This window comes from Boleophthalmus pectinirostris, unplaced genomic scaffold (assembly GCF_026225935.1).
Source record: "Boleophthalmus pectinirostris isolate CB_2022bp ecotype Guang Dong unplaced genomic scaffold, ASM2622593v1 HiC_scaffold_5, whole genome shotgun sequence".
NCBI lineage: Eukaryota > Metazoa > Chordata > Actinopteri > Gobiiformes > Gobiidae > Boleophthalmus > Boleophthalmus pectinirostris.
The window spans coordinates 33,470,095-33,497,970 of record NW_026571404.1 but is presented as its reverse complement, the minus strand read 5'-3'; the positions used below and the strand labels follow the sequence as shown (position 1 = coordinate 33,497,970).

The 27,876-nt window shown below is 39.4% G+C and overlaps 1 protein-coding gene across 1 annotated transcript; it reads right to left on the bottom strand.

The window, feature by feature from the left end:
• Window positions 1–36: 36 nt before the first annotated feature.
• Window positions 37–27,876, bottom strand: alox5a (arachidonate 5-lipoxygenase a). The gene is made up of 15 exons (XM_055162547.1): window positions 27,578–27,876; window positions 24,829–25,027; window positions 23,669–23,750; window positions 22,137–22,259; window positions 19,890–19,996; window positions 19,643–19,815; window positions 18,689–18,835; window positions 15,440–15,643; window positions 11,920–12,006; window positions 9,423–9,601; window positions 9,381–9,382; window positions 7,368–7,487; window positions 4,693–4,793; window positions 3,554–3,724; window positions 37–502 (listed from the first exon to the last, which is right to left on the bottom strand). The coding sequence occupies exons 1-15, from the start codon at window positions 27,725–27,727 to the stop codon at window positions 323–325; spliced, it is 2,025 nt and encodes a 674-aa protein (XP_055018522.1). The 5' UTR covers window positions 27,728–27,876; the 3' UTR covers window positions 37–322.

The following is a 27,876-nucleotide window of genomic DNA, read 5'->3' as shown; positions in this document are numbered from 1 at the left end:
AAACTCTTCTAATGTATAAATTATGAATTGACAAAATACAAGAAAACACATTTATTTTATTGAAATCATGTTTAAAGTCTCAGAAAAAATGTGTTCTGTGTGTAAATTGCGCTGAACAGAAATCTACTTCAAAAGCTTTTCAACTTTTCTTCCCAAATTGCTTCTCAATTTATGTAAAACTATCATTTATAGTTTACAAATTTAGTCAAAATTAGAGAATCAAAACCTCATATGAACTTTAAAATCCCTAGTTACTGATCAATTACTTCACAATATTCAACAGTTTTCTCTTTTTTTTTTTTGCGTCACACAATCAGATCTGTCACACAGCCACACTGTTGGGGATGCGGTCTGGGGACATGTTGTAGTAGGGCAGTCTCTTTCCCTCGTTCCTCCTCTTGATGGTGCTGTTGATCTCTGACAGCCTTTTCCTGAAGTTCTCCATTGCTGTCTTCACTGGTTTCTCAATGAAGTGCTCGTCCGGATACATGCCCAGGAACAGCTGAAGAGAATGAAATATGTGGACAGTTTTAACATTGACATGAAAAGAAATTTAAAAAAAGTAAATACTACCAGTGATGCAAAGAATACTCTGAAAATGTGTTTAGTTACAGAATACTGCATTAAAATGCTCAGATTAACCTATTTTCTGATCTGTTATGTTGTTTCCTCATCACATTTGGATGATTTCAGCTCCAGGATTTGTCAGTCTCTACTGAAAAAGGGAGCCGTTTTAACTTGAAAACTATTTTGAAGGTTTACTTAAACTATAGCGTAAAAAACTTGCCCTGTGCAAGGTCCGCTATGGCTGCAGCATGTGTGGTGTCTCGGACACGGGTCTTCCATAAAAAGAGTCCAAATACTGTGTTCCTCAATTAGTTTACTGGCGTACCTTATAGCCATCCAAAAATACACAGATTCAGCACTCAATAGATCACGACAACGGTCATAAGACTATACCTTCACGGTGCAACACCTGTGTGCACATTTTCCTCCCCTTTTATAGGGCAGCAAATTACGTAGCAACTTACAAATAGCACCACACAGTGGCAGGAGGTAGACAGGTGTAAAATGGCTCCAACACACCGGCCCCTTACTTGTGGAAGCCAGGAGCGAAACAATTAAATAAAATACAAAAATACATTTGGAGCCATAAATTAAATTAGCTGATCTTTCTATATTTACATAGGAACAGTTACACATTTATCCAAAATATCCAATACCATTATCCAATTTCCAAAAATCATTGCTTGCACTTAATTCCATCCAGTTAAGTTAAATTAATAAAACATTTTCCACCTTTTTCTTTTGAAGGCTTTGCAGATTTTTAGTTGAAAAAACTTTTGGACTTAACAAACAAGCAGATACAAAACACAAATCACAAGGGCAACAGTACATTCAAAGTGAGAAATGTTCACTAAGGGACCATAAAGGTGCAGAGGATCACCAGGGGGCAGTGCAACAGCAGTACTCCAGTTATGCGCTGCAAATGAGCAGCTACTCAATGCTTGACTGTCCTTTGATGGACCACTGCAGCCCAGCTCCAGCAGCACAGGACTATCCACAACAGGCTACTCAATGTCCATGCAGTCCATACCAGCAGCAGTCCTCTCCTGCTCCTCATCCTCTGTGCCACCAGCGCTCTCAATCAGAGGCTGTCAGCTTGTGATTTACTTGCACTCTGCAAACTATTATCAATGTTGCTCATGATAGGTGGCTCAAATTGGTCCATGGCAAGGGTATCAAGGTCCTTCTGTGGTTCAGGTGAAAGAACAGGTTCAGTTTGGGATAAATCCATGTCAGTGGTGGTTCCGGCCCCTGTTGATGCAAAAGCACTCACCACTGTGGCGCATAGCTCTCACTCCTCCCAGTTCACTGTATCAAAACCATCATCATCACCAGCCCCTGTTTGATCTTCAAGCAAAACAGGGAAACTTGTGGTTTGTTTTAATAAACATGGTTTTAAAGGAGACAGTTGACTGAGGGACCTTGGGCTCCAGCGGCAGTGGTCTGGGTTTTACAGTTTTATGTTTATTTGAGGCATTCATCACTGCCAACTCTGCTGTCACCTCAGCCAATTTAGTCTCAAGCTCCAGTTCATCCAACCTTCTCCTCATTCCTCTTTGCTTTGCTTTAAGTGCATAAATCTCCTCCATATATGAAGCTTTAGCCAGTAGCACAGCCTTTTCAGCCTTTATTTTTACCAATGCTGCAGCTACAGAAGCCTTCATTCTTTTTTCACTACTGTGACTGTCTTTATGTGTCCTTTCACCGTCTATTTTTTCCTTTTTCTAAATTTTTTGTTAAAACCCGTGCCCAAAAGTTAGAGTTTTGTAAATGCGCCATCCTTGCAGACGCTTCAACATTTAGCGTAGGCCTACCAGGTGAATGTTCTGGGCCTGGCCTTTCCAAACGCCGGGTGTGGCTCCTCCGCGTGGCTCCTCCGTGGTTCGCCTGCACCGCCTTCGCTGCACGGTCCCTCCGCTGCAGACAAAGGAGTTCCCGCGCCGAGCCGTTCCTCGCCTCCGATGCTGCCGGTGACGACGCCGAGGTTCTCCGGTGCCGTCCGCTCCCCTTTCTTCTCCGGTCCGCCGCGCCTGTCGCGACGAGTCACCGCTACGGTAGTAGGTGGGTCCACTCCAGGAAACCGCGCTGTGCCAATCACAGCCGACGCAACAACTTAACGCCCGGACGGTTCCTGAGGTCTTTGACAATGTAGCAGCCAAAACCGCAAGGTCCGCTATGGCTGCAGCATGTGCGGTGTCTCGGACACGGGTCTTCCATAAAAAGAGTCCAAATACTGTGTTCCTCAGTTAGTTTACTGGCGTACCTTATAGTCATTCAAAAATACACAGATTCAGCACTCAATAGATCACGACGACGACGGTCAAAAGACTGTATACCTTCACGATGCAACACCTGTGTGGAACATTTTCCTCCCCTTATATAGGGCAGCAAATTACGTAGCAAGTTACAAATAGCACCACACAGTGGCAGGAGGATGACCAGAATTTCAGAATAAAAAACTCTGACTCTCTCGGTTTGGAGTGGTTGGTAATAATAAAATTTTGGAACGAGTACGTAAGGAAATTGTTATGCACTTGTTGCGTCAGTCTAGACACACTTTATTTGTGTTTTGGCCATTTTTATGCAGCTTTTCTGTATTTTACTGAAACTAATGAAAAAAATAGAGATACCTGGGACATTTCTTGTATAAAACTGGGACAATTGGTTTTGGATAAATTCACTGGGACAGGGGACACAGAGCTCAAAATCTTGACTGTCCTGGGTAAATAGGGACGTCTGGTCACTCTACTTAAACATGTGTGAATGAAACAAAAGCCTGTGCGTGTTTTTGATGAGGTAACAAAATGATAACATGACTTAAAGCTCACCAGAGTCGGTTTTGTGTGATATAGGACCTTCTGTGCTTTAGGTAACACATTTGTTGAGCTCAGAGTGAGTCTAAACACACAGATCCTTCTCTCTCTGTCATCTGGGTGATTAGATTCTCTCAGAGCCACAGATGGTGTTGTTGAGTTGTTTGTCGTACCTCGTTCTCCTGGTACTGGCTCAGGGCCCACACTGCTCCCAGGTGCCAGCTGGAGCGCCCCCTGTCTGGCAGACTGTGTATGATCAGGTTGACATCAGCCAGGCCCTTCTGTGTGGGAGGGGGCTTCCTCATGGTGGAGGGAGCGTTTGGGATCCACGAGCACCAGTCGTACTGAGACAGAGAAAACACCACAGCAAATAGATTTTAATGAAATGAAAACCATTTACTGCCAGAGACATTTTTGTAAACTGTGCTTTGTCCAAACAGGAGCTCTCACATGTGGAGACTGTGGTAATCCTGCCTATGTGTATTATGAATATGCCATTCTGGCTTGTCAAAGCCTGATCCCGTCAGATCTCAGAAGCTGAGCAAGGCCCGGTTAGTACTTGGATGGGAGACAGCTGGGAATTCCAGGTGCCACAGGGGGGCGCCAGTTGCAAAAACTGTTGTTGTGTTCTTAGGCAAGACACTTCACACACATTGCCGAGTATGGGAATGTTGTGTGCGTGAGTCAGTCTGCCCAAGGGCAGCTGTGGCTACAATAGTAGCTTACCACCACTGAGTGTGGCATGAATGTATAATGAACTGGAAAGTGCTTTGGGTATCATGAATGGAGCTATATAAAGTTGCATAGTGCGCCTTTAAGTAGAAGTACAGATACAGAGAGAGAAAAAGTACAGTATATATATATATATATATATATATATATATATATATATATATATATATATATATACTGTACTTTTTATATATATATATACCAGAGTGCAGTATTTCAAAGGAAAACTACATAGACTATAATGTTGTGGAGCATTCGGCATGGATTAAAATGCACTCTGTTCATTTCAAGGTACTTGTTTTATAGATATTTGCATTTTGTTGTTCTAAAATGATACATTCTGCTCATCACATGTTGTAATTACACCACATTTTGAGAAACACTGCTTCACTTTTCCTCTGAAGTGAGTGGAATTTCGGGCTCTGATGGCACTTAAGAAAGTCCTTGAAAAATGCACTTGACCAACAGCCTGTTTATGAGCCCTTTGTCACTGACACATTTTGAACATATTTCCAAAGTTTTCATGAATAAACCAGGCCCTCTCCAGGCCCCCTCCTCCTGCGTCTCCACGGTTACGCACCTGTCCAAAGTTGACGGCGGCGTGCTGAGCGGAGGCTGTGAACACCACCACGGTCAGGTACTCCACCAGCTCCTCAATGGTCTTCAGGGATTTGGGGAATTCTGGAGGAAAAAAAAGAATAAAAGGGAATGAAGAATTAGATTTATTTGTGCATTGTGGGTAATTTATTGCTTTACAGAAGAGTGGAGCCAACCAGGAGGGAGGCATATGGTACAATTCAGACTTTTTCAGACCATTGACTTTAAGATGTTAATGGGGCTTTTGATCGATTTCTCTAACTTAAATGAGCTTTAAGTCATGTTATAATGCTGCTATTTCCAGTGTTGGGAAGGTTACTTTTAAAATGTATTCCCCTACAGATTACAGATTACATACCCCAAAATGTAGTTTGTAACGTAATCCACTGAATTACTTTAAGTGAGTAACATAATCTGAATACTTTGGATTACTTGATTTGCTGTAGAGAAGCAAAGACTAGGATATCTTCACATAAGATGCTTTTTCTGCTAAAAGAACATAAAAAGCACAGAGTTTACTTAACCATATTAAAAATATTATTGATAGAAGAGGAGGAGACACGGTCCATGCAGCATGGTTTAGTCCTGTTAAATTCTGTTTTAGACCTGGTTTAAATCTGGTTTTAGTCCTGGTTTAGTCCTGATTTAGTCCTAGTTTAGTCCTGGTTTAGACCTGGTTTAGTCCTGGTTTAGACCTGGTTTTAGTCCTGATTTAGTCCTGGTTTATACCTGGTTTAGTCCTGGTTTAGACCTGGTTTAGTCCTGGTTTAGACCTGGTTTAGTCCTGGTTTAGACCTGGTTTAGACCTGATTTAGATCTAGTTTAGACCTGGTTTAGTCCTGGTTTGGTCCTGGTTTAGACCTGGTTTTAGACCTGGATTTAGTCCTGATTCAGACCTGGTTTAGTGTCTGGCAATGAGTGTAATTACCAAAAAAAAAAAAAAAAACTGTAACTGTAACTGTAATCTAATTACCACTCATTCAAACAGTAACTGTAACCGAATACAGTTACTCATAATTTGTACTCTGATTACGTAACTCTGGTACATGTAATCTGTTACTCCCCAACACTGGCTATTTCCTCAAAAATATACCTGGAGTTGTGTTTTGTTTCATTCACACATTTAAGTAATCCTTTATTATTAGTCTGGCTACATTTCTTAAGATCAAAATGCTCTGTTCCAATTTATGATGTCATGTAGTGGTAGTTTTCATGTTACATTTTACCTTTAATTCAGTAGAGATTGGCTCTGAAATCATCCAAATGATTCTAGTGAAGATGTGTAAAGTTTCAAATCACAGTGGAGCACTTCCTGTATTCTCACATCACATCACAAAGTTGAACAGAGTGTTTTCTGTATAGGAGAAGAGCTCAGCCGATATATATTGTGCGTTAAACATGTGTGAATAAAACAAAACACAAATTCAGATATGTTTGTGATTACGAACAATATTTTAACAACAGGGTCACGTAGTCTGGTGTTTTCAGTCAGAGGAAGCAGCTCTCTGGTGAAAGTGTCTCTGGGGAAATGATGGTTTCAACATATTACGGTCACAAAGTACGTGCAGAAGTAATGTGTTTATTTGCGATAATTTTAAGAGCGCTGTGTAACCTTGTCTCCTTGTAGATCTTGAATGATTTGTCTGTAGAATGTTTAAAATGGTCACACATTTTTTATGCAGCACTTTTCCAGCTTTTCCAACTACCACTTCTTGACATCATGAAGTGGAACAGAGCATTTTGAGCTTTGGAGACGTAGACAGACTAAATAATAAAGGGTTACTCAAACATGTGGATCAAATAAAACACAACTCCGGGTATGTTTTTGAAGAGGTAACAACATTCTAACATGACTTAAAGGTTGTATGGATGATTTTTGTTTTTGTTTCAAATTGTCAGTGAAAGTTTAAAATACTGTTACAGAGACGCAGCAGCTTTGTAATTGTGATGACCAAAAAAAAAAAAAAAGAATGAAAATATATCAACTGTGGACATAGTGAGGCCAGATAAACATCAGTCAATAGAAAACAAGGCTGCCTCATTTTCTATTGGCTGTTAGGTTGTCAATCAAACTCCCTACATTTCTAGTGTAACTGACTCATCGGCGCGCTGGGATTACGTGGTTTATGCAGCGGTTCTTAGAGGCTTTTTCAAACTGTAGCTTCCTCGCAATTCGCACAAAGTTTGACGAGAATCCATGACCACTTCGGCGCAAAAGAAAGTCGGTTTTTGAGGTCGCTGAAAGAAGAAGAGAAGGGGAAAAGGAGCAAAGTCAAACTGAGGTGATTCTTGGAGATTTCTTCCAGCGATTACACGACTGAAGCAGACGAAGGGTCTAAAAACTGGTGCGTCGTTCGATAAATTATTTCTAGACAGGTCACTTCAACAGTAATTCTGAACACACACTGGCTGTAAACAAGCGTGATTTCTAGAGTAAGGAAAGGAGGCGGGAGGAGATGTTTCTACTGAGGGAGCTGTGGAGGAGGAAGGTGGTGTCACGCTTGCACAACATTTGAAAAAGGACTCTCGCTGTATTTCTCTTCCCTTAAAAAATCCTCTATACAACCTTTAAAGCTCACAAGAGTCAGTTTTGCATAACATAGCATCTTTAAGTGTAGGTGTTGTTGTTCTATGGACGCTGAGGTGGGACAAACCTACCACAGTGATCGAAGTCTTGCATGCCGAAGCTGCACACGTCTTTGACAAACGCCTGGATCTCCACATCTGCCTTAACAGCCTCATCGTTTTTGTAGTAAATGTTCACCACTTCAGACAAAACTGTAGAGAGAAGGGAAAAAGCATCAGTTGTATTCAATTCAAAGTCAAACGTTTTGGAACACTTTTTCATTTTTTTCTATGATTATTTGTGTTGCAGATTCTCACTGAAGGCATCAAAACTATGAATGACGCATGTGAAATGTAGTAAAGAGAGATAAACTCAAAGTGATTCAAAGCTTGTAGAGGGCAGGTGAAGATGTGAGTGAGGAACTGTGTACGGAAGTGTAAAAATGTCAGGTGCTCTACAAGGATGTGAACATTTACTAAGAGAGAGCCTTGGAAAAGTAGTCCCATTTTGAAATAAAGGACTTTTTTAACCAGGTCAGTCTGCCTCGGATCCTTCTGCCTATCAGCAAGGCAAATTTTAGCTCTCTCTTAGTAAATACGCAAAACTTGTTTCATTTTAAAAATGTAAATGTCCTTTGCTTTGAATGACGGTTTGCACTTTTCTTGACCCTGACAAGGCACAGCTGTGAAGAAAAAAATCATTTCATGAAGCTCAATGAAAGAAGGCCAAGGATTTACAGCGCTGTCAGCAAAGCAAAGGGTGCATACTTTGAGGATTTGAATGTAAAATATAACATATTTATTTGAGTTAGTTCATTTTTTTTCATTGCTACATCATTTCATATACAGTATCTTGCATCATATATCTGATGTCTTCCATATTTCCATATTTTGCCAGTTGTGACGGACCAAATTATATTCTGATTGCCATAAATCTCACAGTCTTAATAAACAGAGGTGGGGAATTACAAGTCGTGACTTGGACTCGAGTCAGACTTGAGTCACTATTTTTAGGATTTGAGACTTGACTTGATAAAATAGAGTAAGACTTGGAACTCGACTTGGACTTGAAGGTCAATGACTTTGGACTTGACTTGGATTTGAGACCTCTGACTTGAGATGCACTTTTAAATCTGAATTGTTTCTATTCTGACTGTAATGATTCACACTAAGATCTTGTGAAGACATTTAAAAAGGAAACATTAACATTTCTGTAACTCTTGTATACTCTATAAATACTCATAAATAAATATACTATGATTTTTTTAAGCACAATTTATCTTAAAATTCATATAAATTGCAAAAATCTAAGATATATTTGGTGCTTTGTTTTAAAGACTTGAAATGACTTAAAACTTAGCAAACGACTTGGACTTGACTTGGACTTATGGGCCAGTGACTCGAGACTTGGACTTGTCTGTATTTGACTTGGGACTTGACTCAGACTTGAGATTTACTTGAGACTTGCAAAACAATGACTTGATCCCACCTCTGTTATTTAATAATAAATGAATCCTGTTATAATGTAGGCATGGTGAGTAAATAAACTAATAAGCAAACACAAACTCATTGTCTAACATCTCGAGCACAGACTTGTATTTCATTGTTTTTATTTTATTTTTTAAATGTTTATATATTTGTGTTTTTATTAAAGGGACAATGCATATTAAAGGACAAGATAATGCAGAAGAAAAAAAGAAAAACATTAGTTGTAAATATGCCGAAGCTAATTTCCATCCTTATTTTAGTTCCATTTCCATGTACAAGTCACCCTTATGTAACAGATAATACTCCCTACAACTGTACAACACACCCTTATGTAACAGATAATACTCCCTACAACTGTACAACACACCCTTATGTAACAGATAATACTCCCTACAACTACAACTGTACAACAACACAACAACCTTATGTAACAGATAATACTCCCTACAACTGTTAACAACAACCACCTTTATGTAACAGATAATACTCCCTACAACTGTACAACAACGCACCTTTATGTAACAGATAATACTCCCTACAACTGTTCAACAACTCACCCTTATGTAACAGATAATACTCCCTACAACTCACCATGATGTAACAGATAATACTCCCTACAACTGTACAACAACTCCCCTTATATAACAGATAATGTCCCACCTCTTGGTAGCGTCCCACACCAGGTATCCGTCGTCTCTGTAGAAGTATGTGGGCACCTCTTCGGGGTTGTCCATCCCTCGAGCTTTGATCATGTCGGGGAAACACAGGGACCTGAAGGTGAGGCTCTTCACAGCTTTCTGCACCAGCTCCACATGCCCTCCTCCTCCTACGGCATTAGCCTGGCACACACAAGGACAGACATCAGGGTTAATCTACTCACGGACATAAGGATGGAAATTAACCTTAAGGAAGACCTAGATTATGCAAAATTGACTCTTTAAGCCAGGGGTCACCAAACTTTTTTCTCTGGGGGCCACATTATCGCTCCTGACTGTGATGGGGGCCGGGGTGAGGGTCGTATAACAGAATTGTATGACCCTGACGACGCAGATTATATTCTTTGAAAACAACAACAGTTCTTACACTTAACAAAAAAAGAATCGGTCGTCCACTATTCTTTGAAAACTCGACACTCTCTGTCAACTTGTCATACTTTAAAACGAGACATTTTACTGTCTTTAACTGCACTACAGAACTCTGCACATGCGACTCTAACTGTTTGATCTTGAGTTTGTCAGGTGATGAAAATTTGGTGGCAAATGTAAATACATCATATAATTATTTAAATAGAATTAATAATACTTCATATAAATATATATATATATATACATCTGTATCTGTGTGCATATGGGTCCGGTCAAGCAGTAACGGAGGAAACAGGGGCAGATTTTTGACATTCAAATGTCTCTTATTCAGAAACTAGAGGGACTATTGAAATAAGTAAAGTATCAGAATGTAGGAAAGAGTTAACACTCCAACAGGGTAAAGTTAACCCTGCGATATTCTTTCAAGTTGTTGACAAAAAATTTAAAAACTCATGTCGGTAACGGAGGGAATGAAATATGCAACATTTTTGGGCAATAAATACAAACAGTGATAACTCTTGGTTCTCACTTACATATCCTTAACAAACTGGTTTGAATATTTGCTTCATATAGTTTTCTACCATATGGTACAAGATTAGGTTGAAAAACCTCTTACTTTTTGACTCATGAGATTTTTTATTAAGAAAGGTCATGGTAACGGAGGGAAAAGTAACGGAGGGAAAATTGTGTAAGCAAGTAAAAGGTGCATGATTTTACATAATTTGTCGCTTTTTTCTTCCGAATACTTTAATATTACTTCAAAATGAAACGAAACTATTTCTATAAAATATGTCAGTCCTTCCAAGCAAATTTTTATCATTTTAAATACATAAAAAAAAAAAAAAAAAAAAAATCATGTACCTTCATCAACAGTTCAAAGATGGAATAACACAAGATATGATGAAATACATCCATTTATTTACATGATTTGCAGGTCTTTGAAATTTGGGAAATAATTTTTGTTCCATGTTTCATACATGGTCTGTTTAAAACGTATGGAACTTTAGAACCAAAAATGGCACAGAAAAAAGGTAAATAGTTTCATAAACTAGAGTACATATGTATCTGTTGAATACATTTTTATATCAGATGCATTAACTTGAATTTTTGGTCTTGCTGTTTACTTCTGCTTGACTGGGCCCATATATACCTTGTGTTCTCTTCTGCCCTTTGTTGGTCCATTGTCTTTGTCAGTATAATGTTTCTATTTTGGATATTTGTATTTGGTTTCTTCTGGTTTTTGGTTTTGTTACATTAAACTACTGTATTTTGGGTCCTCTCCTGTTTCTGACAGAAGGTGTGTAGAGTTTAAAAAAGCACTTCCTGTATTACCACATGACATAACAAGGTAGAAGACCTATTGTGCTTGTGTGTTATATAGTTAGTCTGTGACACACATTTGCACATTTTAAATCACAATATAATCTAAAATGACACAATAAAAGAAATAAGTTAGCTGATTTTCATGTTAGAAAACTGTGGTGCCCAATGGGAGCTGACATCATCGTAAATGTCATCACAACAAAGAGCTGTACAGTTGTCAGCACCTCCAATTAGATAACTCCATCAAAACTGTGTAAAATGCACCAATATGACTGACTCCCTGTACTGACTCTGTCTGTGGCTCTTCAGAAATATTTAAAAGTGCACTGCATAACTTTTCTAGTGAGGGGTAAATCAAATGCTTTTCTTTATGTAAATGTTATTACTTGAATATTCCACAGTATGGCATTAAACCTTTCTATCTCCATGGAGACAAAACCTGGCCAAGGTACAGGTCAGATCTGTGCATATTCTGTCACAGTCAGAATGCCTGTTTTTTTTAAATATTTTTTAGCTAAAAAAAACTCCTGTAAGTGAATAAATGTATGGAAGAGCTGTTTAATGTCATAATGTGGAACATTCCAGGCAGAGCAATGACATATCCATAGAAACAAGCACAGGTCCTCAATGAAAACCTGTGCTTGAAAGAGTAGTGTATTGCTCTGGCTGAGTCTCAACAAAATGTAATCAAGCAATAATATTTACACATGAATATTTTCTGGACTACTTTTTTGTTATTGTATCCTCACCTTATCGAAGATTCCACACTCACAGATGAGCTGCTCTCGGGCCTTGGTGTTGATGGCGATGGTGAAGCGGACGTGAGGAATGATCAGCTAAAGGGAAAACAAAACAAATCAAACCAATGAGGAAACAAATAATTGTGATTTTGATGACAAGTATTGCGATTATATTTACGATTTGTGTGTTAAACAAGCACAATCAGAGAGAGCAACCTGGTCCCCCATAAGGCATCGTTGGGATCAGTTCATCAGCACAGAAGCAGCTCATGAGGAGCCCAGCCCATATTACATGATCTTTATATCCACAATGCAATGTGTGTATGTGTACAGGCCCATGAACATTTGTGTGATACTGGTCACACATGAGAATGTCTGTGTTTACTAGTGTGTAACAAGAATGTAATTTTTGATGAGTTGTGTATATATTAGTTGTGTGACTGTAGATCAGTGTGTTGTATATCACCAGAAAAACAAGAAATGGAAATTATTTTGGTTCCAATTAGAATTTTCACAGCATACACTGAAAGAGGAAGGAAATGTTATAATTTGTGATTATCTTGAAAACTATTAATATTTTTCTATACAAATGCATAGAATTATAAATAGATAATCATTTTTCTGAGAGTTTGAGAGCACTCCTGTTGCTCTGGCTCGATCTTAGGTGGAGTTATGACCAAAAACGCATATTTGACCTTGGTTACCTTGACCTTGACCGGTTTCAACCTGTAACATCCAGTGTGCCCCGGTTATGTGTGTGCTAACTTGTGTGATGATTGGGTGAATATTTTAGCCCGCAGATGGTTCAGAAATTGCCAAAATTGCCTGTTGACCTTTCAATTGACCTGTGTGACCTCAAATGATCTTGGATCTTCACCAAACTTTTTTTGCAGTATCGGGCACGGGGGCTTGACCTACGTACCCAATTTGGTGACAATCGGTCCATAAATGGCTGAATTATCGTGGGTGGACAGACACACACACACACACACACAAACACACAGGGTGAATACAAAACCTGGTCAACCCTTCGGGGACCAGGTAATAATAGGAATTTGTTCAAAGTTCACATATTAAAGGGCCCCATATTATGCACTGAAAACACTGTTCTGCTTTGTGATGTCACTTTATATAATTTCACTAGATTCATTTATAGCATTTCAGCTCTGAAATTGTCAAACTCTTCTGGTTCGATCCTGGGCCCATCCTTGTTTAATCTCTACATGCTGTTGTTAGGTCACTTAATACGCAGCAATAATGTGTCCTATCACAACTCTGCAGATGACTCTCAAGACTATGTCTCACTGCAGCAGGAGACTATGCACCAGTGGACTCACTCTGCCACTGCATCCACCAGATCAGTGTGTCGATGCAATACAACTTTCTCCAGCTAAACTCAGACAAGACACAAGTCATAGTGTTTGACCCACAGAAACAGACAGTGTCACCTCCAGTCTCTCTCGAAAACCTTCATATCAGGCATGAAATCTAGGGGTATTTATGGACTCAGACTTGAACTTTAACAGCTACATCAAATCAGTAACATCTGCAGCCTTTTACCATCTAAAAAAGATAGCAAAAATCAAAGGTTTACTGTCTAAAGCAGTGTTTATCTCCAGTAGGTTAGACTGTAGACTGTAACAGCCTCTCACTGGCCTTTCCATATGAGCTGTGAGATGCTGCAGTATATCCAGAACACTGCAGCTCTTGACTCGAACCAGGAAGTACAGGCACATAAATCCTATGCTCATGTCTCTGCACTGCCCCCTTTGGCCCAGAAAATAGACTTTAAAGCGGCTCTGCTTGTGTACAGCACCAAAGTACATCTGTGACATGTTAGGGCCACATGATCCATCTCGCACTCTGAAGAGCTCAGGGACCAGCCTCCTGCTCGTGCCCAGACTCAGGACTAAACACAGGGAGTCAGAATTTCTGATCCATGCAGGTAAAACCTGGAGCAGTCTTTCTGAAGATGTGAGACAGACGTCTACTTTGACGCTGTTTAAATCCAGGCTCAAAATGGTTCTGTTCAGCTGTGCATATAACTGAAAGGTTTTCATACTACACTCTTCTCTCTCATTTAATGTCTCTCTCTGTCTTTTTGTTTGTTTGTTTTTTAAATGATGATTATTCATGTTTTGATTTGTTTGTATTATAATTTTAATGTCTTTCGTAGAGATTTTTTTGGGGTCACCTGATATGTGCCTGATATGTGTGATGTGCTCTCCTCCTGCACCTGGACTGGAACGCGCTACAAAAACACAGACAGGCCCACCTATCTCATTAGAAATTTTGAAATGTTACAACATGTTATGCATAATTTCTAACTTTAACTAAACTATTTTGTTCCAACATTACTGGTTCAATTGAATGTTGAAAAGCAAAAGAAATGTTCTATATTTAATGTCCAAATAGGCGACTTATGGATCCTTTTGTTGCTGCTTCAGTAACTGTTTTTGATTGTTTAAAACTTGAATAATACTAACTGTTCAGAGAGACACAAACACTCAGTCAACAATAAAATATCCCCATTAATGTTCAATAAAGGTCAGATCCACCTTTATTTTGAGATTTATGAATAATGTCTATTGACTTGGGTCGTGAAGGTTTGTGACTTTTTAAATATGGGCCCCCAGAAAAAAAGTTTGGGAAACATTGCTGTAAAGCACTTATAATACTTTGCAGCTGATGTCATCAACATTAGCAGGGTTGTGATGCTAACAGTAGGCACGCTCTGTCTGAGGCTTGTTAGACTTTAATCTGAGCTTTATTTTAGCACAATCTGACCAGAATGAACTCACTTAGTTGTAACTACAGCAGCTGAGCTAATTTGTGCTGTACAAGTCCTGCTCAAATAAAATTCCAGTCACACGTTAACTAGCATTAGGTTTTCAGTTAGTCACTGTGAGATTAAACTCCTCAACAGAACCATGAACGCTCGTATTGATCACAGGCTCCGGAAAATGTGCTGTTTAAATCCATTTTGTATGCTTTCTTAAGTTTTCAGACTTTCTTAAAACTTTTTTGGCAGTGTTTGCCCGAGTGTACATTTTTTCACAATGGAAACTGCTGAATGTTTCCCATACACATAAATGTAAAACACCCCCAGCATGATGCCACAGCAGAGTATCAAAGTGTGAAGGAAATAAATTGCAGCCTCTTGATAACTGCATCTATTCTTTGTGATTTCATTTTGGTGTTTAACTTTTCTGGTGGAGGGACCGTCAAATGCTGTTATTGTTTTGGAATGTTTCACAGTATGGCATTAAACCTTTTTATCTTCAAATCAGACCAAACCAAACCAAGTTACAGGTCAGATCTGTAGAGAGGCGACACTGCACAGTCAGAATGCCAGTTTTTTTTTTTTTTTTTTTTTTTTTGACCTATAAAACCACCTGTAATTAAATAAATGTAAAGTAAAGCTGTTTAATGTCATACTGTGGAACATTCTGACCAGAGCAATGACACAACCGAAAACTTACACAGTGCACCTTCTAAAAGTGCCCCAAATCTACCCCACCACCTGTACCTTAAAGACTGGGTGCACTGCCGCCAGCTGCCTGTACATGGCGATCCCGAACACCTCTGTCATCAGGTGGGCACGCAGGAGGTGGGTGATGGTCTGGTGGTAGTGGAAGTCCGTGGAGCGCACCCAGATCTTCGCCAGGAGCCAGTCGTACTTGGAGTCTGTGGGCAGGAAGATGGGGTTGTCTTCTCCTGGGGTCTGTCCGAGCTGGAGGAGACCATAGAGAGGTGAACTGGTTGACTGTTGTTATAAAATGAACCTGGACTAAACACCTAAACTCTGCACACAACCACATTTCAAATAGAGCTGAACTGTTATATTTACTACTTTCTACATATTAAATACATATAGAAGACGGCAAATGTGAAGTAAGATATATGAATTATGTAGCAAAGAAAAAAAGTTAAATAACTACTCAATATTTTTTGACAAAGCAAAGGGTGGCTACTTTGAGGATTTCAATATGTAACAAAATAATAGTAAACTAGATATTTATACTTTTTTGTTAAATAATTCCATAAATCTTGCTTCATATATTTTATGTCTTTCATATGTATATAAAATGTAGAACATAGTAAACACATAGAAAAACATTGAATGAATGAACTTTGATAGTGATAGTAGCTCTTTGCCCAATGCAGATGTCCTATCACCAGGCTCTCCAGTCATCCCTCGTGAGCCTTTGGACAAAGACATTCTCTTTGACTCTTCAGAGAAAAGTGAATGCTCCAGTCTAACGAGGAAGAAGTTGTCTCATCACCAGAACACAGGAAATCAAAACACGACTGGTCCTTCCTCTGTGCTAAGCTCTACAGTAAGTTAACATCAGTAATCCAAAGATATATTGTATTTTTTCATTATTTAACTATACAAACATGTGATGTTGTCTTTTGGTCATCTCAGTGAAAGTGATCTGATTGTTTTCTGCCTTTCAGCCAAAGTGTAACCCTGTCATCTGCATAGACACGCTGAAGTCCTTGGGTACATTGTAAGTACTAGAGACACTTGTTACCACATTGCTTCTGTCCCACTGCAGCCTGTACTGATGAACGTGTTTCTACTCTTATCTGCAGCCAAGGAAAAGAGCTGTACAGATGTGCAGCACCGGCCTCTGATTCCTCTACTATCCTGATCCCAAGGTAAAGAACAAGACCAGTTCTGCATTTAAAAATGTATAAACACTCCTTAGTCCCATGGAAGACCCAAGGCATATAATACACCTTTGTTCTCTTGTGGAATTATTACACAATCTAATAATTCTACAGCAATAATTGCCGTGTATGTCCTTGTAACACAGAGTGTTGTGTTTGTAGCAGGAGGAAGCAGGATGATGCGGAGGACAAACCCTACATAAAAAAGCCTCCCAATGCGTTTATTCAGGGCTGAGCAGAGGCCAAGGTGGTGCAGGAGCTCCAAAGCACCGACTGTACAAAAGTCACTGCAGTGCTAGGACAGAGGGTAAGTGGAACACACCAATCTACATTCATCACACACACACGGGCTTGGGTTCAGTCATGGACCGGTGGTTATGAGTACAGTTCACAAATGTAAAGTGTAACTGGTCATTTGGAGCAGATGTAAAAACAGAAGACAGAATCCCTGTTTAGCATGAGTCTTGTTCCTCTGCAGTGGAAGATGCTGTCTGAGCAGGAGCAGGCTCCATACTATGAGCAGGCTCACAGAGAGAGAAGGGCTCACGAGGCCAAGTATCCTGGATATCCCCACAGACAACTATTTAAGAGCATCACACAACACACATCTTATATACAGGAGAATCAAAGACATGTATTATACTGTACACACACATCTGGGTCATTTCAGTGCTTAAAATACACTCACTATTATGTCTCCAACTGCTAGTACCATCTTACCAAGTAGCCATCATACCTCTATGTACTCACAGTGAAGGGAAATTGAAACAACATTTACCTCATTTCAGGGCAAAAAGGTCAGGGGAAAAAAAGGAAAAATACCGCCCTCACAAACCAATAGTAGCTGCTTGGGACTTCAGCCTGGGCAACCCTGGACATTTAGACAGCACTTTAAGCTGTCAGCACAATAAAAAAAAAAAATCATTTCATTCAAATGATTCAGTTTGATCATTTGATACAGTCATTCATTCGTGTGTAAATGCAAAGAGGATACTAAATCCATTGGTATGGTTACAGCACATTTTGTCTTCACAATGTTGTGTTGGTTATGAAAGTGTAAACAATCAGGACTAAAACCTGAGAATAATAACTTTTGTCCCACTGTTAGCAGTGAGGGAAAGGACAGCTGGGTCAGAGCATGTCCAAACCTGCAGATCCTGTGGGGTGTTCGTGGTCTGCAGTGGTCAGTATCTGTCAGAACCTGTGCAGTTGAAAAAGCTTGTGATCAATTGAATGTTTGAAGAAGTTGAGGGGATAATGGATTCAAATGTCAGCTTTTAGCATTTGAACATGGGCAGGTACACTGAGTACTTTCACAGTTTGTTTACTTATCTTAAAACTGCATGTCCACCATGTGCGTTTGGGTTTAATCCGCACAAAAGGTTTAAAGCTGTTTAAAGTGGGACTACAACCACATTTCAAATCGAGCTGCTAAACTGGGCAGTGCTGGTAAAACTAAAGGAGAGAGTGAGGTGAGAGGAGGGGTGGGGCCTGGGAGTATAAACAACAGCGTAATTGGTCAGACAAGTATCCGTACTTCAGACTCTGCCCCTGCATCAGAAACCCCTGACTGTAACCCTGGGCTCAGGCTGTGGTGGTGCCGCAGATCTCCAGATTAATTCCATTGGGAGTCTGTTTTTTCCGGATGCTGGAGCCGACCCCAAGACTATTCCCTGAATAAATAAATCCTTATCACGTGGTCTCGCATGCGCAGTTTCAAAGGCGCTGACACAATAGCGCAGCCAGACCGGGTGCAGTCAGAGAAGTACTGTGATGTCACATAGTACTTGAAATTGCATGGGTCACTGTAATGCAATTTGTTTGTTGCAATCTGTCTGTACAAAAATAGCCAAAAGGGACTAGGAACAGTACACAAGACTATTGAAACACCATACATACAAGTAGAGTTAGTAGCAAAAACAAACAACAACAAAAAAAAAAAAAAACTGTCTAGTGTTTAGTTTAGTTCCATTTTAACAGACTTATACTAGGAATGTGTGAATGAAACAAAACACTACTCTGGGTATGTTTTTGATGAGGATACAACATTATAACAAAGAATCATGGATCACAAAGTTTAATGCAGGGACTTTGGTGGTACCTGGATGGCTATAGGCAAAATCTTGTTGCGCAGGTTCTTGTAGAGCAGGCAGATCGGAGCAGCTACGTACTGCAGAGTGCAAGGGTCTGTGCTGTTTGCAGTGATGCCGTCCAAAATCTCAAAGTCCACAATGTAGATGTTACCAGCCTGGAGGCAAATCACTTTATTAGGTAGGGCAGGTTAATTCACTATAATCTTGGGGGACCGAGCCTTTGCCATGGCTGCCCCCACCCTCTGGAACTCCCTCCCCCTTCACATCAGAAATCCAGACCCATTAAACACCTTCACTTCACTTTACTTTACTGTGAAGCATCTTTGCATTACAATGGAAAGTGCTATATAAAACTGATGTATTATTATTATTATGAATTTCGATGTACCTGTACCCGATTTTTCCTGTGTATCTGAACAAAATGTTTCTAACCCCAGTACAGATATAATGTGTAAGCAGCTCTCGAGGACATTGCTGTGTACCGTATTTTCAGCACTATAGGGTGCTCTGGATTATAAGGCACACAGTCGTTTTTTGATGAAATTAAAGGCTTTTAAGTGTGCCCAATAGTGTGGAAAATACGTTACTCTACATCTAATTATAAAGCCTGATATTGTCCAATAATCAGGAAGTGCGTGTTAGCATGCTAGACAGTCTGGTCTGTGGTCTGTTGTGTTTTGAAATGGGCTTGTAAACTCATTTTGGTGAATAATTAGGACACTCATAAGGTAAGTGAGGAAAAATTTATCTTACCACTGCAATTAAAAATAAATAAATAAAATAAGTAAAATACAATACAATAAAACACAATAAAAAATATTTTTATGTAAAAAAATAAAATAAAATAAATAAATAAAAATATTAATTAATTTAATTAAAAATAAAATAAATAAAGTAAAAAATTAAACATTTTATTAAAATAAAATAAATAAAATAAAAGTGAAGAGAGGAGCAGAGAGTACCTTGACTTCCTCCTCCAGTGTGAGCTCTCTCTCCAGGCTGACTTTAACCATCTCATCTGTGACTGGGAATTTTTCTGGGATTTTGGTGCACTTCTGAATCACCACAGGATTACAGCCGTTCAGGAACTGGTATCCAAACATGAAATCCTCCTGCCAGTGTTCCATCACGTACTCTGCAAACCACCATGGTAAAAAAAAAAAAAAAATGAAAACATGTCAAATCATTTATACAGTTGAGTTAACTGACCTGATATGGTGTTTTTGATTCTCACGAAAATCTTCTCAAAATCAGCAAAGTCACTCCAAGATGATTGGAACATGTGCATGAAGTGGTTCACAAAGAGGTTCTCAATGCTATAAAGAAGAAATCAACTGTCAGTCAATAATTATCAGGACATAATGCTTTACTGTTTTACATTTTCAAGCCAAATTATAATGAAATACAGTTTGTTTGTTTTTTCTAAAATGTCCTATATTACACAGAATGGACATTGTGAGCTTTAAGACATGTTATAATGTTGTTACCTTACCTCTACAAAAACAGGCCCAGAGTTGTGTTTTGTTTCAAACTCAGATGTTTAAGTAACCTTTTATCACTATTCAAACACGTCTCAAATGAAAAAGAAAATGCACACCAAAGTTCTTGTAGAGGTGCAGATGCAAGGAACAGCAATTAAAAGTTAAAAAAAGAAATCCAGAAGTGAAAAAATACATCCAGAAGTGATTCTTACCCACTCCACAAAGCACCCTAAGCAAATCTATTATTACACCAGACTGTCCATGTGAATGTCTGTGTTGATAGAATAATGTTTGGAATAAAACTAACCTTGCATCGCATGAATCGTCACATGTTGAGAGACTATTTTCTCATATATCAGTCCATCGCTGCCAAACTTTCTATCAGGAAGTACAACTCAATGCTGCTGCTCAGACATAAATCCTTCAAAAGCAAGGTTGGTTTTACTTCTAAAATTATTCTATCAACACAGACATTTACATCAACAGTCTGGCGTTATAATTGTTTTACCTTGGGTGCTTTGTGGAGTGGGTGAGACATAGGCAGGATAACTATGGAAATTGACATGCACTAGTCTAGCACCAGCGACTTCTGCAAATACAAGGACTGGAATGTTTTAAAAAAGTGTCTCCACACATTTCCAACACTCTGGCTCACTAGGAAATGAGGTCCTATGTCCAAAGTTCTGATCTGTCCCTTTAAGACTCTTGCCCCTCACGGACTTAATGTGAACTTTGACCTAAGATGCTTTTTGTCATTTGGTCAAACTATTTTTGTATTTTATGAGAATGTTTTTATGTAAATATCTAACTGTTTTCTTGTTGTAGAGTGGGCTGATGACCTCACATTCACAGATGGAGATATGAGCACCTAGCCTGATTCATCAGCCAGTTTCACTTTGTGGAAACAGTCTGACCTCACAGTGTTAGAATTCATTCGCTCAGTGGTAGGCAGGTACTTTTTTTAATTTATCCAATCGCTGCTATTTGGTTGTGACGTATATAATGCGCCACTAACAGAGTTAGCTTTTCCCAAATCCCGTAGGAGAAGTTCAATAACGTCTTTCCCCTTGATAAAATTCACCAAGCATTCTCTTTCTTCCAGCTATAAATCCTCGATCTGGGGAATCGCTGCCAACACAGACTGTCTGGCTCTTTGCTGTTTGGCTGGTGCCACAACTCGCGCTTCCGGGGTTCTTGCAAACATCTAGTGTACTCCAATTCCTGACCTAGTCGCTGGCGAGAAATCAAATTGAGCGGAAGCACTAGGTGGCACCAACCTGGCTAATGAGCACCTGGGCTGGCAGCCATTTTGTATATACTGTGGTCCAAAGCAAGAAAAATGATTTGACAAAGGCTTTTTACTGAAACGTAATTTAAAACTTAAAAAGCTTTTGGACATCAACCATCTGAGTGTGCTGTTCTAACATGTCTACCATAGCTTAAAATTCATAAGAATCAGTTTAATATAGACTTTTAAGTTAATAACCAACACAATGTAAATAGTATTGTCATAAAGGAAATCTGCACAAGTTAAGCTGTAGTTAAAATTCAACCAGAAAGATTTCTTTTTCATTTCTGACTCATTCATACCTCCTGTAAGCTGTTGATATGTCAGCCACCTTAACTTCTCGATCTCATCCTCTTCACCAACACTCTCTGGAGATATCTAGTGTAAAACAATCTATCACCCAACCCTTTATCTCACCAAAGTTTTTCCATTTTGTAAACTAATGAAATGAAATTGTGACAGTTTTTTCTTAATCCTTTTAACTCGAAACATATGGGCCCATCACTCACTCTGCCTCCTGTGTTTTCATTTGTGAGGACTATGCAAATATTTCTTCCGACAAACACAATGACTCGTCTGTGTCCGATCTACGGCATGAACACAGCGGGAGGCTCTGTGGAGTTCTACAGCGGACACATTTGAATACGTGAGTGGCCGGGACTGTTGGGGACATTGACGGGGACTTACGCCTTGCTGTAGTTGAGCACAAAGTCGACGCCCTTCTCGCTGTCGAACTGGATGTCTCGGGGCAGGTCTCTATGGTGGTTGGCGTCGATGCTCATAGGGAAACCGGGTTGCCACTCCTTCCACCTGAAATCGCACAATGCCACAGACTGTAAAGAAGTGAGCTAAGAACGTGTGACGTCAAATGAAGCTTGCGATGGTAGCACTTATAGGGACAAATTTGGAGTTCCATACTAGGAATAAACAAAAATAGTGAAAGAAAAACACCAGGGTCAAGTAGAAACACAAGATCAGACTTGGTAACTTGGTCTGTTGGTGTTACTTGCTTGTCTTCATGAAGATAAATATGTTTAATGCAATACTGAGGAACATTTCAATCTTAGGTATAGGTACTTTTATTGATTCTTCATAAGGAAACTCATTCTCTGCATGACTCAAACTTCACCCAGTGCCGCTGCAGGGTCCAGATCTAGATCTTGAGGTAGTTTTGTTCAGGATTTGTTCAGGATTTGTTCAGGGCTTGGTCAGGACTTGATCAGGACTTGTGAGGACCTTAGCTGGAGGATTTTCCCATGGTTCATGTTTTGAGTTGATGGAGAAAACCGGAGCACCTGGAAGAAACCTTCCAAGACCCCTGTTGCTAAAATTCAACCAGCGAGATTTCTTATCATTCTTGCCTCATTCCTGCCTCCTATAACCCATCACAGCAGCAGAACTATCAGCCACCTCAACTTCTCGATCTCATCCTCTTCACCAACAATTTCTGGACATATTTGATATAAAGCAATGCATCACACCCTCCCTTTATCTTATCTAAGTTTTTCCATTTGATAAACTAATGAACTGAAATAGTCAGTGACAGTTTTTGAAATCTCTTACAGATATTTCTCAATCCTTTCAGCTTGCAACATATGGACACATCACTCACTATGCAAATATTTGTTCTGACAAATACAATGACTACTCTATGTCTGATCGACAACATGACCACACAAAGAGTCTCTGTAGAGACATATTTTAATACATGAGCGCTGTGAATGAGGCTGGAGGATATTTCCTGTGGTGCATGTTTTGAGTTGAAGGGGGAAATCGGAGTGCCTGGAAAAAAAAACAAAAAACTCCCAGACACAGGCAAAACATGCAAACTCTGCATAGAAAAGCCTGAGTGATCTGGTAAACAAACCTGGAAAGCTGCATTGAAGCGTGAGAGCTAAACACAAAAGTGGCCAGAGCCTCCATCAAAAGTTACACTGTAATACTCCTTTAATAATGTTTGTAAGAACTACCGTAAACGCATTTTAGCAACGAGATTTCTTTGTTAAACCACCATATGTGCAAAGTTCATACATGTATTTTAATCATCAAAACAGTGAAAATGTCAAATGTATTTCTTCCACTAAATAAGCAACAAAATTGTAGTGCGGTCAGAAAAGAATTATAAAAAGATACCAAAAATACAGCAGCCCAAGTTTAGTATTACGATTACATTTTTGCTCATCCCTAATAAACATAATGTCTGACTATGGAGCCAGTACCTGTATGTTTTGCGTCTTGTGTCCAGCTCTTTCTGGCGGTGCTGTTTGACCAGGCTGATCTTATCGTCCTGGGGAAGGTGAGCTGTGAAACAACAGAAAAGCACAAGTCAAACGTAGTGAACAAAATGAAAACTAGTCATAGACCTCCTCTTTGTAACCCAGTTTGCCATACAACTCATTGGATTCTGTATTGAAAAGGTCAGATTTGTCCTGAGCATTTCATCCATCCTTCAGTGCCGCTGGAGCATTTCCACAGAAGCAGTGAGCGTGAGTCCTGCGCCCAAGGACCCATCTCTGTGATTTTGTTGCCGGGTTTGGTCACGACTACCTTAGAGTGCTTTGGCTGGAAGATTTTACCCATGATGCATGTTTTGGATCGATGGGGGTGCCCAGGAATGCCCAAAGGAAACCCACCCAAACACAGGGAGAATATGCAAACTCCATACAGAAAAGCCCAGGCGACCAGGGGATTGAACCCAGAGCCTTTTTGCCTTGAAACGTGAGTCCTAGCCACTCAGCCCCATTAGAAGATTTGGAATAGTGCGATCGCTAAATGACTGAAACATGCATGGATGACATATCAAACCTCTTCAGGCATGTTTCTGATGAGGGAACAATATTGAAACAAAACAAAACAAAAAAATGGATTTTGCATATTTTCCATCTTGTGCTTTTTTTTGAGACTTTACTCAGTAGGGGTGTGCAGAAATTTCGATATATATCGTAAGGTTTAAGGTGATGATACAGTATCGATATTGTGGGCTGCTGTATCGATATATCGCCAAGAGTATTTTGTGGTATATTTTACAAAATGATTTTGTTACAGTGTTACAGTTTTGTTCCTTGTTCAGAGAAAGGAAATATAAACTTTGTGCAAGAAGTGATTTAACAAAGATTTTTAGAATCACAGTCATGATTTAGCCTTTATTTTTTACCGAATCGTATCAAATCGATTTGAAATATGTTGTATCGAATTGAAAGTGCACTGTATTGAGATATGTATCGTATCGTGGCCTATGATTTGAGGTATGTATCGTATCGGCAGTTTCTTAATGATACACAGCCCTATTACTCAGTTGTAAATTGGTAATCCAAAAAAAACTGTACTTCAACATTCAAACCATACTTCAGCAGACCATTTCCCTGGCATGCACACTAACCTTTTCCATCCCTAAGCACGACCTCCTTGTCGTCAGTGAGCCAGCGGAAACAGGGGAACTCTATGTAGTCTCCCTCGGGAGTCTTGACGGTGATGTAGCGGCAGTACCAGTCATCCTGGACCCAGTATTTGTTCTTCTCCAGCTTCACCAGGACAATGTCTCCCAGGTTCTCCCCCACACGCACGTCATACGAGTCCACCTGACACACATGACATCACACAATGCTTCAAAGGGCCATATTATGTTATTTTCTGATCTATGATATTATGTTGTTTCTACATCACAAACAGACCCGGAGTTGTGTTTTGTTTCATTCACACATGTTTAACACACAAATCCTGCATTTAGACTGAGTTCTTCTCTGCTGCACTGTGTTTTTAAACTCCATACACCTTCACTAGAAACATTTGCATAATTTCAGCCCATCTTTCCTGCACAAAAGGTGAAAAAGCTGTTAAACTGAAAATCATCACAAGGTGGAAAAGAGCATTGTGAGCTTTGGAGATGTAAATAGACTAATAATGTAGGACTATTTAAACATGTGTGAATGAAACAAAGCACAACTGCAGGTATGTTTTTGAGAAAGTAACATTATAACATGACTGAAAGCTCACAAGAGTCAATTCTGCGTAACATAGGATCTTTACTAAAAGGAACAGATTGCAATACTTCATCATGCAATTTTAGCTTTAAATTGCGCAGTATCAGTAAATAGTAGTGACAGTAAGAAAACTGAAGAAACTGAAATAGACTTCTGGTGAGTGTTTGTGCAATGTTTCCTTCTCTAATTAGACAAATGAAGGCAAAGCAAAGAAAAGCTGTTTGTTATTTGTAATTACATCATGTGTTTTTCTCCACTATAATGCAAATCAGTGTAAAAGTATTCAGAATAAAGTTTTATTTATTCCCACCATTCCAACCCGGGTATTTCCCAGTTTTTGAAAATCTGGTTAGCTTAATGTAGGTCTATCCCAGTGGTGGAACATCACAAAGTAAAATTAGTAAAAGTATCATATTTAAGCAGAAAATGTATATATCTGTATTTTGCTTAAGTCAATTTTAAACAGGATACTTTTTACTTTTACTTCACTACATTTCAGAGCAGGTATCTGTACTTTCCACTCCACTAGATTTTTAACTGGACTGAAAAGTAAAAGTATTTTTATTATAGTTTGAGACCTGCTGGAAAGTCTGAGGGTTCATCTTTAATATATTCATAATTTGAGTAAACAAAAATATTCAAATCAAAACAGCTACAAAAAACAATTGATTCAGTTGTTTCTGTTTATCAAAATTCAGCACAAAGTTTGAAGCTTTATTAGACTTCTGAATCTGTGGAAAATGCTTTTAGTTCTTTACTCTCTAAGTGCATTTTTGAACGTCCACTCCATAGAGATGTTATTGCTTTATCTGGAATGTTTCACAGTATGGCATTAAGCTTTTCTATCTCATGGAGAACAAACCAGACCAAGTTATAAGCCAGATCTGTGGAGAGGCGACCCCGCTCACAGTCAAAATGCCTGAGGTATTTTTGAGCTATAAAACCACCTGTAATTGGAACATTCCAGGCAGAACAATGTCATGTCCACAGAAAAAAGCAGGTGACGGATTTACTTTTACTTGAGTATTTTTTGCTCCGTTTTTACTTAAGTAATAAAATTGAGTACTTATTCCACCACTGTCTATCACCCCAACCAGGGTATGTCTCAGTTTTGAATTTTGAAAACCCAATCACCCTAGTATAGGTCTGGGGGAGCAGCACCGGTAAAAGGGACATTGGACGGATTGAGAAGAGACATTTGTCACAGTGAGGGACAAGAGGACACTGGACAAACGGCTCTCCATCATGGACACTCCTGCTCACCCACTGCACTAGACTATAGCTGGACAGATAATACTCCTTACAACTGTACAACAACTCCCCCACTGCACCAGACTACAGAAAGACAGATAATACTCCCTACAACTGTACAACAACTCACCCACTGCACCAGACTACAGAAAGACAGATAATACTCCCTACAACTGTACAACAACTCCCCCACTGCACCAGACTACAGAAAGACAGATAATACTCCCTACAACTGTACAACAACTCACCCACTGCACCAGACTATAGAGAGACAGAGGAGCTCAAACAGCAAGAGATACAGGACTACATTCATACTATAATACTCCCTACAACTGTAAAACAACTTACCCTTATGTAACAGATAATAATCCCTACAACTGTACAACAACTCACCCTTATGTCAAAGATGATACTCCTCACAACTGTACAACAACTCATCCTTATGTAATACATAATACAGTCTACAACTGTGCAACAACTCACCATTAAGTAATAGATAATACTCCCTACTACTGTACAATAACTCACTTTTAAGTAACAGATAATACTCCCTACAACTGTACAACAACTCACTCTAATATAACAGATAAAACTCCTTACAACTGTACAACTCACCCTTATGTAACAGATAATTGTCCCTACAACTGTACAACAACTCATCATGATGTAACAGATAATACTCTTTACAACTGTACGAAAACTCACTCTTATGTAATAGATAATACTCCCTACAACTGTATATATATATATGCATATAAAATTTTTTTTTCTCTTTGTCATTCTGTGATGTGTGAGCTGCTGTGTCCGAGTCATTTCCCTTGTGGATCAATAAAGTTTGTCTAAGTCTATATATCCCTACAAGCCCGCGTTCCCCTGACAGAGAATCCTTTTACTCACCGCGCCTCTTTCAAAGTCATTGTAGAGCGGTTTGTCCAGCAAGGTCCTGTCACTGCAGCGCTCCGTCCCCACCAGCGTGATGTACACATAATCATCCGTCCCTGCAAACCACTGGCTCCCCGTGGCCACAGTCACTGTGTACACTGGCATGGTATTCAGCTCCTTCACGTACCTTCAAATACTTGCAAAAAATCTGCCACACTGAACAACGCACTTTATCTTTCTGTTGCTCAAGCCCACAACTTCTCCTTCCTCAGTTTTACCAGGAGGCTGGGTCCGGTTACTCTCCACCCTGACTT

Coding starts and splice junctions, on each gene's coding strand:
- alox5a (XM_055162547.1), bottom strand. CDS start 27,727: ATGCCAGTGTACACAGTGACTGTGGCCACGGGGAGCCAGTGGTTTGCA. Junction 25,028..27,577: donor ATGACTTTGAAAGAGGCGCG/GTGAGTAAAAGG, acceptor CATGTGTGTCAG/GTGGACTCGTATGACGTGCG. Junction 19,816..19,889: donor AATCAAAAACACCATATCAG/GTCAGTTAACTC, acceptor GGTGGTTTGCAG/AGTACGTGATGGAACACTGG.